This window comes from Sus scrofa, chromosome 9 (genome assembly GCF_000003025.6).
Source record: "Sus scrofa isolate TJ Tabasco breed Duroc chromosome 9, Sscrofa11.1, whole genome shotgun sequence".
Classification (NCBI taxonomy): domain Eukaryota; kingdom Metazoa; phylum Chordata; class Mammalia; order Artiodactyla; family Suidae; genus Sus; species Sus scrofa.
The window spans coordinates 103,591,758-103,609,154 of record NC_010451.4 but is presented as its reverse complement, the minus strand read 5'-3'; the positions used below and the strand labels follow the sequence as shown (position 1 = coordinate 103,609,154).

Sequence of the window (17,397 nt, the reverse complement as noted above, 5' to 3'; positions counted from 1 at the left end):
AATGAGATATCACCTCACACACGTGAGAGTGACGTATCAAAAAGACAAGAAATAACAGGTATTGGTGAGGATGTGGAGAAAGGGGATCCCTTGTGCACTGTTAGTGGGAATGTAAATTGATGCAGCCATTATGAAAAACTATATGGAAGTTCCTCAAAAAATTAAAAATAGATTCCATGTGATCCCGCAATTTTACTTCTGGGTATCTCTCCAAAGGAAATGAAATTTCTATTGTGAAAAGATAGTTGTACCTTGCTCCATGTTTGTGGCAGCGTTATTTACCATAGCCAAGACTTGGAAACAGTGAAAATGTACATCAGTGCATGACTGGATAAAGAAAATGTGGTATAGACAATGGAATATTTTCAGCCATAAAGAAATTCTCCATTTTGTGACAACATGGATGGACCTTGAAAAGAATCTAATCTCATAGACACAGAGAACAGATTGGTGTTTGTCAGAGATGGGTTTGGGGGATAGGCAAAATGGGTGAAGGTGGTCAAAAGGCACAAACTTTTCACTTATGAGATGAATAAGTTCTGGGGATGTAATGTATAGCATGATGATTGTGCTTAATAGTACTGTAGTTTAAATTGGAAAGTCTCTAAGAGAGTAGATCTTAAAAGTTCTCATCACAAGAAAAAAGAATTGTAATTATGTGAGGAGATGGATGTTAACACACAGTGATCATTTTGCAGCATATACATGTATCAAATTGTTATGTTATACACCTAATACAATGGCATGTGGCAATTATATCTTAATAAAACTGGAAAATAAAAAAAATAAGTTGAAATAAGAAAAGCTATAGTTCTTATCTTTAATTGTGCCTGAGGAAAAACATATTTAATTGAAAGAAGATTTAGTAATAAGTGAGATGCAGAAATGTCAAAAGGATCCCCCTAGTTACTTTCATGGGTGTTAGAAATAGAATTTATGTAATATTACTTGTTATGTCTAATTTTTTTTTCTTTATACAAGTAAATTACTAGCCCTGGTCATGGTGCAATCATTTTTTAGAAAGAGAAATTTCACAAAGGAAGTAGTCAAAGTAGAGAGAAGGTGAATGACATACAGGAAGTAAAATTAGCTGTGAATGACAGAAGGCATGAGAAAAAAGAGAGTGACATTGTGTGGTATGTAACATTGTGATGGGAGGATTTTGGAAGCTTAGTTTTTGACACCAGCCCCAAGTGACATGGTCAGCCCTGGAGATGTAGGAAAGTTGATTTGTAAAAGAAGGAGAAGAGCTGCCCAGTGGGTGACCCAAATCAGATGAAGTGGACAAATGGCTACAAGTTCAGGACATTCAAAAAGTTCATATCTCCTGGGTGCATCTATAAGCACGCACAACAAAAAATAATTTGACTTACTTCACTCAGTATGAGAGTCTCTAGTTCCATCCATGTTGCCGCAAATGGCATTATTTTGTTCTTTTTTACGCTTGAGTAGTATTCCATTGTGTATATATACCATAGCTTCCTAATCCAATCATCTGTTGATGGACGTTTGGGTTGTCTCCATGTCTTGGCTATGAGTGGGATGGATTGGGAGCTTGGGGATAATAGATGCAGACTATTTCCTTGGGAATGGATAAGCAATGAGATCCTACTGTGTAGCACTGGGAACTATGTCTAGTCACTTATGATGGAGCATGATAGTGTGAGAACAAAGAATCTATACAACTATGTGTAACTGGGTCACCATGCTGTACAGTAGAAAATTGACAGAACACTGTAAACCAGCTATAATGGAAAAAAAATCATATATAAAAAATAATAATAATTTGTATATTTTATGAGAAGCAAGAGTTGCCTAGGGGGTAATCCAAGGCTAAAAGGACCCTAAACGCCTGTTTATCTCATAATGCAAATTAAATACAATTCACATGCAGTAAGAGGTAGGAAATAGTACTGTGGCTCTATTAACAATCAAAGAAAATCAGTAAGTTTTCATTATATAGTCATTATGTAATAAATAAGCAGAACTGAATGATGAGTGAAATGTGTTTTAAGATATACAAGAGGAGCTGTAAAGTAGTTTGTTCAGGGACATCTAGGTTATAAGAACCATCAGGAATCAACGGTAATGTGTAGTAATGGGTAACACAAAAAGCTCCTTACTGACATGGAGAAACCCCTTCAGACCTCATGCTTGCACAAACCTGACGTGCATCTGTGGGGACTTTCAAGCCCAAGGCCAGATCTAATACACATTTAGCAAGCAGTAGGCCGAATATTTTTTAATAAGACTTACCTATTCTTTGCCACATTTTTGGTTTTTTTTTTTTTTAAAATAGGAATGTATATTTTCAGTGGTTAAGACTCAAAAGAGTCTTTTCTACATGCAGATCTTTATTTCTTCGGACCAGTCTCATGAAAATAGTCAAGGTGGTTGCTTTATATATCAGTATATGAGGAATGTGTTATTGGTGAACTTTGACAAAGGAGATGTTGGGTTTGTGTTCCGCTGAAATTTTCAACAACCTTGATCCTTTAGGTTATAAGGAAAACACAGTCATGACTATCCCTTTATAAAATGAATCTGCTCATAGAATAAAAATAATAGCAAAGTAAATTTCTTTAGAATTTTTCTTCCATTGAACATCCAGATATAATTTACTTAGAAATTTTGCCAGTTTAAATAGTTTATTAGTAAATCTAGAGTGTTCTTTTCACAAAGACTAATAAAAAGTACCAGAGGAGTTCCCATCGTGGCGCAGTGGTTAACGAATCCGACTAGGAACCACGGGGTTGCGGGTTCAATCCCTGCCCTTGCTCAGTGGGTTAACGATCCGGCGTTGCCGTGAGCTGTGGTGTAGGTCGCAGACGCGGCTCGGATCCCGCGTTGCTGTGGCTCGGGCGTAGGCCGGTGGCTACAGCTCCGATTAGACCCCTAGCCTGGGAACCTCCATATGCCGCGGGAGCGGCCCAAGAAATAGCAACAGCAACAACAACAACAAAAGACAAAAAAAAAAAAAAAAAAAAAGTACCAGAAATCCGCTCAAATTGTGATGCTGAAGGAAGTCAGTTGGGGTAAACTGGCCCGCAAGAGCCACTTCAACCACTATTTCACAGTAATTCGGATGCTCAGCAGATAGGTAAGGTAATTACATTGAGTGACAAACTGAAAAGTCATTGCTATTTTCAACAGTGGTGGGGAAAACAAAGTATTTTCAGATTTCAAGGTTATCAGCGCCTCTATAAAATTGGTAATGTAATTGAATACATCCCCAAATACTTTATAAATTACTTTCTAAAATAAGTATTGTTGGAGTTCCCACTTGGCTCAGTGGTAATGAACCCAACTAGTAACCATGAGGGTGCAGGTTCGATCCCTGGCCTCACTTGGTGTGTTAAGGATCTGGTATTGCCATGAGCAGTGGTATAGGTCACAGACATGGCTCGGATCCTATGTTGCTGTGCTCCATATGTCACAGGTGCAGCCCTATAAAAAGCAAAAAATAAAAATAGAATAAAATAAATACTATTTATTAGGCTTTCTCAACATGAGGATTTCATTACCATGCAATTTTTCATTTGTTGATGGATGAGTTTATACGTTCAACAGTTTATTGACTGTTTATAGGCACTGTATGTGCTGTAGGTATAGCACTTAGTACTGCAGTTGAATATAGAAAAGCCCTTTATTTGCAGAGCTTACATTCTGGAGGAGAAGAACAAAAGTGAACAAGAAAACAAATTTGTAGTAATGTTTCAGATAGTAGTAATTGCTGAGGATAAAGGAAGGGGATGTTGGATAGCATAAGCGCAAGTGAGACTATTTTTGGTAAGATGTTTAGGGAAGCCCTCCTGGGAGTGTAGAGACTAGAATAATAAAGGAAAAAGTGGGAGTTCCCATTGTGGCTCAGTGGGTTAAGAACCCAACTAGTATCTATGAGGATGTGGGTTCAATCCCTGGCTTCGCTCAGTGGTTTAAGGATCTGGCATTGCCATGAGTTGTGGTGTAGGTCGCAGATGCAGCTCGAATCTGGTGTTGGTGTGGCTGTTTCATAGGCCTACAGTTACAGCTCCAATTTGAGCCCTAGCCCAGGAAATTCCATATACCGTGGGTATGGCCCTAAAAAGAAAAAGAAAGAAGGGAGGGAAAAAGAGAGGTAGGAAGGAAAGAAAGAAAGAAACAGAGATGTGAAAAGTGTGAAAGGAAACATTACAGACAGGAAGAACAGCAAGATCGAAGGTCCTGAGGCAGGCAAGGAATTGGATTATGGTAGGGCCTTAGAGAGCGACAGAGATTTTGTGTATTATTCTAAGTGTTATGGGAATCCAGTAAATAATTTGAAGGGAGTAATTAATCATATTTTTAATCTGATTGTAGTTGTGGTATAAGCATAGATAGATGGTGGGGGGTAATAGGAGAAGCAGTAGAAGGAGCTCAGCTCAAAGACCTATAGTATCATCCACGTGTCTTATAATGGTGTTAGCAGTAGGTTGATGGCAGGAGAGGAATGGGCCACTTGAAAATATATATTGGAGAACAAAGACTTAGTCCCCACTAAAGGAGAGATTAAAATGGCCATGTTCCCAGATTCATGTCCTACTGGTGTCCAGAGAGTTGACTTTTGAGTTATTTATTTCTCCAAAGTTAGATTTCCTGAAAATCTCCCTTTGCACTAAGTGGCTAAGTGAGATTTCAGAAGTAAGAGAACGCACCACTGAACAAATTTAACAAGAGAAATCTGTATTTCATGGTCTAGATGCAAGGTATGTCTGTTTTGTTGAAACAAATTCAATAGGCTGACATAGTTACTTTCTATGGACAGTGTTCACAAAGCTCCATGGTGGGCCCTGGGTAGCCTGACCCACCTTTCATTCAATCCACGCCAACCACATTGTTCTTCCTTCTCTAATCCAACAAGCAAAACTCTTTCCTCTCCCAGCACCTTTGCATTGCCTCTGACTCTTCCTGGGAAGTTCTTTCCTTAGTCACAATGCCAGGCCTCCAAGGTTTCCAGGGCACTGGAAAAAAAATCCAAGGGCTAGGAAAATGAATATTGTCTCAAAAATGTGATAAGAAAGTTAGAAAGTTACAAAAATTAATAAAATTTAACTAAAGATCTACAAAACACAACATGTGTAAACTCCATTAATTGCTAAATTTAAATATTCATGAGATTTCATGCTATTGGAAATAATTTTTTTGGTCAGAGTCCTAAGTATGCTGAAAAATCACAGCCAAATGTATTTTCCATGCATAAGTCACCAAATAAAATTTAAAGGCAAAATTGTAAATCTGTTTGAAGGTTTTTGCAACAAAAAATATATATATGTAATATGGGATCTGGGTGCATTTAATATGTTTGCTATGAGGTTTGATGGAGTTTCCAAAATTCAAAATATCAAAGTCCTGTAAAAGTCTTAGAATGGCGTACTTACATACTCACTAAATTAGTATGCACCATATGGCTGCACGTGGTTGGAAGGCTAAAGAGAGAATTTCAAGCTTTTTCTCTCTTGCCTCACCTCTTCTCTCCATGCTAAACATTTTGAGTCAGGGCTCTCAGGCCTGACAGTGTGGGCTGGTGTGTTCTTCCTAAAAGGAAGTGAGATGCAAGAGGAAGTAGGAAGAAGCTGACAGAGACCATGGGAGTGTGTGGAAAAGGCAAGTCCTAATTCTTAGTGTAAAAGTGGACTGGGCAAGTTCACCTCAACCAAAATAGATTCTGGAGATAATATGGATGCAAAGTAATAAGAGGAGCAAGGAAGTTCTGGAAATCCAAAAATCCAGGATAAGTTGAAGTTATTAACAGACATGGAAGAGGCTGGCAACAGCTAAAGCTTCTCTGATTTCTCTCTTTGCACCGTAAGAGGCGGGAAGTACTGTTGGAGAAAAAGCCCCTGACAGTTGTGTTCTCACACACCCTCGGGTGTGAGGCACCACAAGAGTTGAGAGAGGGTGTTTTCCCCCCAGTCTGGGTCTCCCCACTCTCTGACAGCCTCTCCCCTTTCTGGCCCTGAGTCTCCCCTGCTTCTCTCCTTCTCCTTTTGGGGACCGAAGCCCAGACTGACTCCCCTCTGACTTTGACCCGGCAGACATTCCCCTTTTTCTGCCACAGTTTACTCATTTCCTAAAAATGTTGTGAGGTGGGCAAAATGAAGATTCGGCTGAGACGTGACAGAAATCTTTGAAACCATTATCTTACCAACAAATTTCTATGACCTTTAATAATGTCTATAAACTTTAAAACTAGATTTTTTTAAGTTGTTGGAATTAGCTGCTGGCAACTAGACTTTGGGAGCTGGTTCCACAGGAGAAAAAGGTGGGTGACTGGGCTGCAGATGGACCTCTGGAACCCTAACAAAGAGTCTCTCTGTAGCTCCCGACAGAGTCACTGGTCCACCGCCCATCTGGCAGCAGTATCCCTGTAGGTGCAGGCAACCAGGTTAGAAAGAGCCAGTGGTGCTTGTTGTGGTCACAGCCACTATATATAGACAGCCTGAACCTCTAACCCAGGTGACACATTCCCCTCTAGTTCTGTCTCTCACACATAAAATTATCTGATCCTTGAGAGAAAGCTGCTACTAAACACCCAATTTTTTGCTGAATTTTGCTTGTCAAGAGGCTGCTTTCTGTAAAAGCTGAATAAACAGCAGCCAAGCAGCTTGATATAAGCATTATGTAGCTTAAAATGAAAAGCTAGTCCTGGCTAGAAGAACCATGTGTAAATTTCCAAACTGAGAAAATGGAAATGAGAATGAAAGAAGCTGAAGAATATAAACTGTGTACTTTGAATAGGAATAGTGAAAATAAGCAAAACAAAAAAAGGTTCCAAAAACAAAAGTATAAAAAGGCCTGAAATATATACTGAAAAACTCATGTATTCCAAAATATCTTCTATGGCCAATTCAGTCTAAGAAAACAAATAAGGGAATTCAATCTAACAAGAAAATAACAAGATAATTTCTAAGGTCTAGCCGCTTAGATATCCATAAAGGGGAGTTCCTTTTGTGCCTCAGCGGTTAACAAACTCGACTAGGATCCATGAGGTTGTAGGTTCAATCCCTGGCCTTGCTCAGTGGGTTAAGTATCTGGTGTTGCCATGAGCTGTGGTGTAGGTTGCAGACGGGGCTCAGATCCTGCATTGCTGTGGTTGTGGCATAGGCTGGCAGCTACAGCTCTGATTCGACCCCTAGCCTGGAAACCTCCATATGCGATAAGTGTGGCCCTGAAAAGACAAAAAAAGAAAGAAAGAAAGAAAGAAAGACACCCCCCCCAAAAAAAGAAATCCGTAAAGGTTTTGAAAACAAAGTATTGAATAAATGCATGACAAAATGCATGATGTGTAGAAATTTCAAATTTGTTTGAAGCTATAGACCAAATGAAGTAAGTAAAAAAGATTGTCATAAAATAAATTTGTATCCGGAAATTTACATAGAGAATTCCTCCAATTGAGAATCTGGTTGAGAGAAAGTCGTCAGGAAAACAAGGAGAAAATTAATAAATCAGTATATCATATAATACAATATGTTAAGCCCACATGTTTGATATAACCCTGTCTCCAAAATCCTCATTGAAGTGATGGAGCCAGTGTAGCAGAGAAAATGCTGTACGATTCTTGGAAGTTGAAATTTGAATGAGCTTCTGGAGGAAGTGGTATTAGAGGAAAGTGTGTGGAGAAGAAAGTGTGTGGGTGAGAGTGAAGTGAACAAAAGGTGAATAGCCCCCCATACCTCTCCCCGCCGAACTCTCCTGGGCTGAAGCTGGGGCTTGAGATGAGAAACATGGGTGATGTCAGGAGGGATAGACATCCATAGAAAGATGAAAAGTCAGCCCCCCACACAACACATACACAGAATGGTGAACATAATGCAAACTCTGCGGGAATCACAAAGAGAGAATTACAGCAACTGTAATTCCAAGTGTGGCTTTAATATTTTGCTTGGGTCCTTGATGGACCAAGCAAACAAAAAATAAGCGAGGACCTAGACAGATGTATGGGAGGTAACTGATAAGGACGATTTAATAGATAAAGAAAAAAATTACACCCTTCAAATGAAAAGTACATACCCTTTCACATGTCCATTGAACATCTGCAAAAAATGATAATGAGCTAGGGTTCGAGGCTATCATAATAGAAACTGGTAAAGCATGACACCAAAAGCAGGACCTACTAGGGTCACATCTTCCAGCACTTGAAATTTTTAAACTTGTATTTAGTAAGGGTAAGGGGGTGACCTTTCTGAAAATAAAACGTGACAAGAAATTGGTAGCAGGGGCTGTTTATGACAACATATATGACAGACTGCATATTCCAGATGTGTGAAGAACTTGTACAAATGAGTAAGGAAAATATAATTTTCCTTATTTTCCCAATTTTTAAATGGGTAAAGTACATGAAAAGACTCCTCACATCCTAAAAAGCTACAAATAGCCAATGACTAGTTAACATGTTATGTTCTCTAGTAATCAAAGAAAAGTAGATTAAAAGACTATGCATAGAGTAACTTTGCATAACTAAAAAGAAAAATGTAGCTAAAATGAAAAACTTTCTCAGAGTTCAGTATTGATGTGTAATCAGAATTGGCAGTTCTGTTACTGTTAATGTTTTTAAGTGTAACTTGGTATAACCTTTTTGGCGAGCAACCTAGCAATAAGGGCTAACTTTTAAATTTTCCTTTGACCAAGCAATTCTGCTTCTAGGGACTTATCTTAAGAAAATAATTGGACAAGTGCACAAAGACATACAGGGATGCATATTATAGAAGCATTGCTTATAATAGCGAAAAACCTCCTCTAAAGATTTCCATAATTGGAGACTGGCTTTAAGACACAAGTCTTACTATATTTACTGTATTTATAGTTTTACTATACTTACTATATTTTTTCCATATAGAAAGATAGCAATGAAATAGTTGTAGAAAGAAAAAGTGATCAGGACTATTACAGTTCTAATTTTTTTTAAGAGAAGCGAATGTGTATGTGTGTATATTTGTGTGTGTAAATGTAAGAAAGTCTGGAAGTATTCACACCAAAATGTTAGCAGTGTTCATCTCTGCATAGTAGAATTGTAAATTATTAGTTTTTAAAAACTGCTTCTCTTAGTGTCAGATTTTTCCAATAATTATGTAAAGTTTATATAACCACTGAAATAATATGGTTGTTTCTCTTTTAAGAAACATTATAAAAACAACAAATGAGGAGTTCCTGTCATAGCACAGTGGTTGAATCCAACTAGGCACCATGAGGTTGCGGGTTCGATCCCTGGCCTTGCTCAGTGGGTTAAGGATCCTGCGTTGCCATGAGCTGTGGTGTAGGTTGCAGATGCGGATCAGATCCCAAGTTGCTGTGGCTCTGGCGTGGGCCGGTGGCTACAGCTCCGATTAGCCCCTTAGCCTGGGAACCAACCTCCATATGCCACAAGAGCAGCCCAAGAAATGGCAAAAAAAAAAAAAAAAAAAAAAAAAAAAAATAGACAAAAACAAAAAAACAAACAAACAAAACAAATGAGTTGAAATGCCACTTTTAAATGCACAATATCAAGTTTTTCTGTCAGCTCTAGTAAACATTTCTTTGATGATTGCAAAAATAAACCCCTCCCTCAAAAAAGATGATATTAGAGGGGCTTAAGTTCATTCACATGTCCTTCTGCAGAGGACTAACTTCTGAGCAGTATCAGACCAAGACCAGCTTTTTGTTGATCTTTTTCTCTGAAAATGAATTCTGCAGAGCTGGGCTTTTCCATGTAGTTCTTGAAAATGATAGAATCATGCTTAGGTTTCTAAGAAATGTAAATATTGGTGCAGTGACTTCTCTTGTGGCCCATTAGTAGTGACACTTCCACTATGGTTTCTTGCTTACTGAACTGTTCTGAAACAGATGGCCCCTTGGTCAAAAACGGCTCAGTCCCTAGGTGATTTGGCTGTTTTACATGAATTGGCGTTTAAGGAACTTTGTAGCCTGAGTATTCCCCAACTTCCTTGAATGATATGTATCTCCCATTTATGTGAAAGAGCTTTTCTTCTGGAGATGGGAACAAGGCTCTGGGGAAGTGCAGAAAGAGCAATTCCTAAAAAAAAAAAAAAAAAAAAAAAAAAAAAAGAAAGAGCAATTCCTCTAAGTGAGGATAACCTCAAAACCTTATCTGTGTTCATTACAGCATTTAAGTAACTGCAGTTTTGGAAAATTCACCTTCTCTCCAGTTGAGAGACTCGCTAATGAGCTCATTTTATTTAACATTCTTTGCACACCTTTGACAGGCATGACGTAGTGGAAAGGACATCAAAGTAGACATCAGAAGGCCTAGATTCTAGCTTTTTAGTGACTGTGTGGCCCTGCGGGCCAGCAGGTCAGCCTCTCAGCTTTCCTTTTCTATAACGCAATGGTAAGGATCTCTGATGTCTCCCAAGTGGTCTTGACTCAAACGTCAAATGAAATATTCCATTTCATTTGGAAATGTTGGAAAACCGCAATATCCTGCACACCGATACCCCCTGCTTTCTGAGGTGCACCAGGCTCTGAATGGTTTTAGGGGGATGCAGAGATGAACAAGATGTGCCTCTTCCTACAGAGAGGCTTTCACCCTGGTCAGGAAAGCAGATCCTCAGGAATACATGAGATTTAAAAAGGAAGGGGCGGGGGCAAAGGCCTCTACTATGAACCAAGATACAGTGATGGAGAATTGAGTGACATTACGTGCCATTCACTTACCAGGGTCGTAACAGAGAGCCTACTAGCCTTCTTGAGGGTGGAAATGAAAAGGCACAGGGAGGTAAGCTTGTCCTAATGGAAAGAGTTATCCCCATTCTCTCATTAAATCTTATCATTAGATGCAGGAATTTTTTTGTTCCTTTACTTTTGAATAAAGCTAAGCAAATCATCATGAATAAAGCGAAGCCTCCCATTCCCCATGCTTTATGTCTCCAGAATTTCTCCCCAAAATGCTGATGTGGACTATTTTTTTCCTGTTTCTGTGATTGCAACAGAGAAGTTCAGCTTCATTTTGCCTTTATAAACATATCGTGACTTAGGCAAGCAGCAAAGAGGAGCAGTTTTATAAATTAAAGGGCCGTAGACTATGAAGTTCTTGACCCTAAAACTCCAGCTCTGTATGAACATCAGAGTAGTCAGGAGGAAAAAGCCAAACCTGATCTCACTGGCCGTCAGCTCGTCTTAAATAAAACATACAATGAGGAAAACGTGTCCAAAGACTGATCAAGATTTTAAGGCACAAGATGCCTGTGCTTTTCGTGGATTATTTTGCTTTAGATTAACACATCAGGAGAGATAGCACTTAGTACCATGAAGTATGGCAGGTGTATCAGAAATGCATTCAGCTCTGGGTTACCACAACAACCAGAAAAGACTGACTGTGACATAAACAAAAGTGAGGAGGTTTATTTGTCATTCGTAACAAGCACTCCTAGGCTTGACAGTCCAGGGTTGGTAAGCAGCTTAACAAGACCATCAGGGACCCATGCTCTCTCCATCTTTCTACTCCACCATCTCAGTAGAGAGAGTTTCAACTGTGTGTTTGTTCTCCTTATTGTTATAGGATGGCTGCTGCCCCAATAGGAAGAGGCAAAAGGGCATGGCAGCCAAGTACATCCATCTCTTTTAAAAATTTATATTAGGAGTTCCCGTCGTGGCGCAGTGGTTAACGAATCCGACTAGGAACCATGAGGTTGCGGGTTCGATCCCTGCCTTGCTCAGTGGGTTAACGATCCGGTGTTGCCGTGAGCTGTGGTGTAGGTTGCAGACGCGGCTCGGATCCCGCGTTGCTGTGGCTCTGGCGTAGGCCGGTGGCTACAGCTCCGATTCAACCCCTAGCCTGGGAACCTCCATATGCCGCGGGAGCGGCCCAAGAAATAGCAACAACAAAAGACAAAAAAGAGAAAAAAAAAATTTATATTAAAGCTGAGTGAGTATATCCAGCTAGCATCTTTCACTTACATCCCTTTGGTGAGAACTTATGATGGTCATGGACACCCCCAGACCAGTCACTAGAAGATGACTGGGGAGAGAGGAGCTGTGGACAGCAGCTGCAACAGCCTACCCAACAATATCTGCCCGCAACTTCTGGAGGAACAGATATCCATGCTAAATAAGAATTTTATTGTCACTGTTTGTCTTTTTTTAAGCCTCTTAACTTGACCTTTTTTAAACTTTTTTCTCTTTTTTAAAAAAATATAGTTGATTTTCTATGTTCTATCAACTACAATATCTATCAATATCAATCAATTCTATGTTCTATCAATGTGTATGTGTATATATATATATCCTTCATCATGTTCCATCACAAGAGATTAGCATAGTTCCCTGTGCTCTACAGTAGGATCTCATTGTTTATCCACTCCAAATGCTATAGTTTGCATCTACTAACCCCAAACTCCCAGTCCACCCCACTCTGTCCCTCTCCCCCTTGGCAACCACAAGTCTGTTCTCCAAGTCTGTGAGTTTGTTTCTTTTCTGTAGATAGGTTCATTTGTGTCGTATGTTAGATTCCATATATAAGTTATATCATATGACATTTGTCCTTCTCTTTCTGACTTACTTCACTTAGTAAAATTGAGAATCTCTAGTTCCATCCATGGTGCTGCAAATGGCATTATTTTGTTCTAGTCTCTTCAGCAAATGGTGGTGGGAAAACTGGACAGCAGCATGTCAATCAATGAAATTAGAACACACCCTCACACCATCCACAAAAATAAACTCAAAATGGCTTAAAGACAAACATAAGACAAGACAGCCGAAAACTCCTAGAAGAGTACGTACACAAAACATTTTCTGACATTAACCACGCAAATGTTTTCTGAGGTCATTCTTCCAAAGCAATAGAAATAAAAACAAAAATTAATCAATGGGACCTAATCAAACTTACAAGCTTTTGCAGAGCAAATGAAACCATTAAAAAAAAAAAAAAAAAAAAGACAATCTATAGAATGGGAGAAAATAGTTTCAAACGATGCAACCAACAAGGGCTTAATCTCCAAAATATACAGACAACGCATGCAACTCAACAGCAAAAAAAAAAAAAAAAACCAAACAACCCAACTGAAAAAATGGGCAGAAGACCTGAATAGATATTTCTCCAAAAAAGACATACAGAGGACCAATAAGCACATGAAAAAATGCTCAGCATCCCTGATTGTTAGAGAAATGCAAATCAAAACTGCAATGAGGTACCACTTCACACCAGTCAGAATGGCCATCATTAATAAGTCCACAAATAACAAATGCTGGAGAGGGTGTGGAGAAAAGGGAACCCTCCTCCACTGTTGGTAGGAATGTAAATTGGTACACCCACTAGGGAAAACAGTATGGAGGTACCTCAGAAAACTTAATATAGAACTACCATATGATCCAGTAATCCCCTTCCTGGGCATATATCCAGACAAAACTTTCATTGAAAAAACACATGAAGCCCTATGTTCATAGCAGCATTACTCACAATAGCCAAGACATGGAAATAACCTAAATGTCCATTGACAGATGAATGGATTAAGATGTCGTATATATACACAATGGAATACTACTCAGCCTTAACTTGTCCTTTTATATACTTTTTGTCTTATTTGTTGGCATCATTGTACCTTTAAAAGCTATCATTTTAAGGATGCCTCACACACTTCCTGGATGTGAATACTTCTCTCCAAACAAGCTCATGGTTAATTTGTAACCATGAAAAAGTTAGGTGCAGGCACTACTTGCAAAATGCAGCACTTCTTTCTGTTTCTCTGTAGCATTGCCAGGACACTAAACCATCTCAGAAGGGAGGAACTTAAAAGGAGTTGATTGTGAAAATAATCTTAAATTGTTTCAGAAACGCTGGATGGAGAAAGACTATGCATAACATGAGTGAGAAAGTTTTAGTACCTCTGTGGCTTGCAGACCTTTCAACCCATGTTGCTGCCACATACTGTGTGATTTTTTTTTTTCCCCAGATGCTGGGGGGTATATATGCCCTGCCTTTAAAATAAACAGTTAAAAATGAAGCCAAGTCAACTGTTTCTGATTACCTTTTTCATAAAAAGTAGTAGAAAGAGCATTAAACCCTGGAAACTAAAAGCAGCATTCATTTCTCACAGGGAGAAACATTTGTGATTTTTATTATTATTATTATTATTATTTTGCCTATTTAAAAGACTCTAGAATTTACGTAGATGAGTTTGTACCAATGCAGCTTACTCGTATTCTTGTTCTATGTTGGTTCCTTTTGTAACACTGCTAAAAAAAATTGCATCCTACAGCTTCATATTTTCTAGACTTCATCCTTTAATGCCCTAATAATACACAGTAGCAATCATGGTTTTGTACGTCTACATCAGAGCATCATTGTATAGTAACTGAAAATTAATGATTTTTAAATTAACTACAAATGAAAATTATTCACAATGGCAGTGTTTTTTTCTCCCTCGTAGCGTAATAGAAGGACAAAGAGATAGCGTTTGGTTAAGAGGTTTTGGAGTCAGGCAAAGCTGATTTCTCATCGAGTTTCTACCATTTACTGCCCCCATCTCCTCATTTGTTCGCTAGAGGTCATTGTTCCTTCTTCACAGAGTAATTTTGTAAAGATGGAACTAAGGAATATAGTGTGGGTATTGTGCTTAGCACAGTCTTAGGATATAGGCCTAACTCAACAACTGGTGGGCATCTTTATCAATAACAACAAACATGGAGTAGCTGGATTTGTAAGCCCAGCAGTACTGAATATAACTTTCCCCTTCCTTGTATGAACCATATGCTAAGACAGATATTGGGCACTTATATTTTGCTCTTTCATTTGTTGTCCAAATGCAAAAACTTAATTTAAAATTTAAACAGTAACTAGTCATTGCCAAGAAAAAGCTTCTTACATTTTATAGCCTGGAGCCCAAGCCCATGGCGATCTTCTATATGCACAATATTCCATCTTTAAATAATATCTTAATCCTTACAAGAAGCAAGTCAGAGTAGTTATTTCTTATTTTGCTGATTCAGCAAAGGAGAATTAAGAAAAAATATTAAATGCCTCAAAGATTTCCTGCAATATTGCATCAACTCCTTTGTCTGAGCCACCTTGTCATTGAAGGGTGGAACTTGACTACTTCAGAATTGTAGTACTAAGTGCTGTGGCAGACAAACCCCCGTGTGGTTGGCCCTGGAAATATTTACACTGACGCATGTTAACTACAGTGAAATGTGTCCATATTTTAATCTCCTCTGATAGGTTATAAATTCCTTGAGCAGTTTTCTATAAAAAAGTAATTGTGCCTGCCTTCAGTTTACAATCACATAGTGCTCAGTTGAGACCCAGTAAAACATGGGAATTTCACTGACTTTAGGTACCACTATTAAAACTATATCATGTACAGCAGAAGTCACACAACATTGTAAATCATCTATATTTAAAAAAAATTTTTTTAACTATGTTATGATGATTTCAGTATTTAGTGGCTAAGCATTAAAGACTATTTGGAAAGTAGGAAAAATGAAGTTTTAAACTGTCCAGTTTCTACCACCAAACACAGCCTTTGCAGACATTCTGCCAAATTTCCTTCATGCATCATTTTGTGGGTTTTTAAACCTTTTGTCATATACATGTAAATTTGATTATATTACCTTCATAAATATTTGAAATATGGACAGTCTGTCAAGTGGCTACACCATTTTCCCTGTGGTTTGACATCTCAAATGGTTCCCAATTACTACCCTAAGTAAACCTACAATATTCATCATATTTTATAAAGTTGGTTTTGAATTTAGGACTGTTTTATTAGGATAGATTCCAAGAAGTCATATTAATGAGTCAAAGTGTTTATACTCATGAACAATATATGAGTGAGTACCCATTTTGACAAGTCAAGGTGTTAACTTTAAAAATACATTGCTTCTTTGATAGACATTGTTTCAAATTGCCTCTTTTTTTAAAATATTAACAGAAACTCATTCTAGAACTTGGCAAGGCTTAAAGAAGTAAAATGAAACTATTTTGGTGTGAGATAGGAAAAGAAGGGTTTGATTTTTTTTCCCTACTATGTTGCTGTTTTTAGCTTTCTGATTTCGACCTCTGTCTTCCAGTTTTACAGGAGATTCTAAACTTGCCTCCAGTATGCGCTATGTGGAAACACAGTCAATGCAGATAGGAGCATCCTACATGATTCAGTTCAGTTTGGTGATGGGCTGTGGCCGGAAATACACTCCACACATGGACAACCAGGTGAAACTGGAGTATTCCACCAACCACGGCCTGACCTGGCACCTCGTCCAAGAAGTAAGTCTGTCTGCTCTGAAGCTTGTGATAAATAGCCTTCCCCTTTTTATATAGGAAGCAAAGAATTACAATGCTAAAAGTTTAGGTTTGGTTGAAAAAGAACAATGTTATTTGCAATTTAGAATTGACACTGTCACCAATGGCCTACCATGAGGCCACATTCTGCCCTATCAGATACTAAAGGGCAATTAAAAATAAGAAAGAAATGAGAATAACTTTAGGACTAGATCTACTAGGATGGTGTTTCAACATTCTTATCTCTACCTCCATTTATCTATAAATGTCTCCTTCTTTCCCTGTGGCATGTCTTCAACTATCCTTTGTTAAGTCTCTTCAACTGTAGGGTGATCATATTAAGAATATGGTAGCTCTTGCCTTAAAAAACAAAAAAGAAATAACCTAATTCCAGTTTCTTGGAATAAAATGTACTTCTTTATATATACATACTGGTGATCTGATATTGCAATAAATGCATAAACACCATAGTGAATAGGAAAATTTCACCAAATGCCAGTATGATGCTAACAGGTCCTAATCTATTTTCTGTTTTTGCGTGTGAGAATTGGAAAACATTTAATTCCATTGTGGCATCTCATTTCAGTTGTTTTCCAAATATTTTAGCTTCGCAGAAGGAAAAATTATGGATTGCACCCATATTGCAAATGGTTAAGATTATAACATTAGACTTCTAAGGACTTTTACACTTGTGCGAGTCAGCATTTCACCCCTGGAGGAACTAGAACCTCAGTTTCATTTTTGTCTGATTCTCTTTTAGGAATGCCTTCCAAGTATGCCGAGTTGTCAGGAATTCACATCAGCAAGTATTTACCATGCCAGTGAGTTCACACAGTGGAGAAGAGTCATAGTACTTCTTCCCCAGAAAACTTGGTAAGAGATGACATCTGTAGATATGGCTGTCACTTTAACTTTTACTATCTCTTTTAGCATGACAAAGATGAAGAAGAGTTAAGCATGAGATGGCAGGCAGGATACATTCTTTTTTTTTTCACCTTCAAAAGATCTTTCTTTTTTTCATTTAATTTGTTTAATGGTATTGGAGTATAGTTGACTTATGATATTGTGTTAGTTTCAGAAATACAGCAAAGTTAATCAGTTTTATATATATATGTATATATGTATGTATATATATGTTTATATATATGTATATACATATACATGTATATATG

At 38.1% G+C, this 17,397-nt stretch overlaps 1 protein-coding gene across 1 annotated transcript in view; it reads left to right on the top strand.

Moving 5' to 3' along the window:
* The window catches only part of RELN (reelin), a 502,874-nt gene that overhangs the window by 354,574 nt on the left and 130,903 nt on the right, over positions 1-17,397 (top strand). The window contains 2 exon segments of the mRNA XM_021063495.1: positions 16,018-16,210; positions 16,986-17,098. Of these exon segments, the coding sequence (XP_020919154.1) occupies positions 16,018-16,210; positions 16,986-17,098 (306 nt within the window).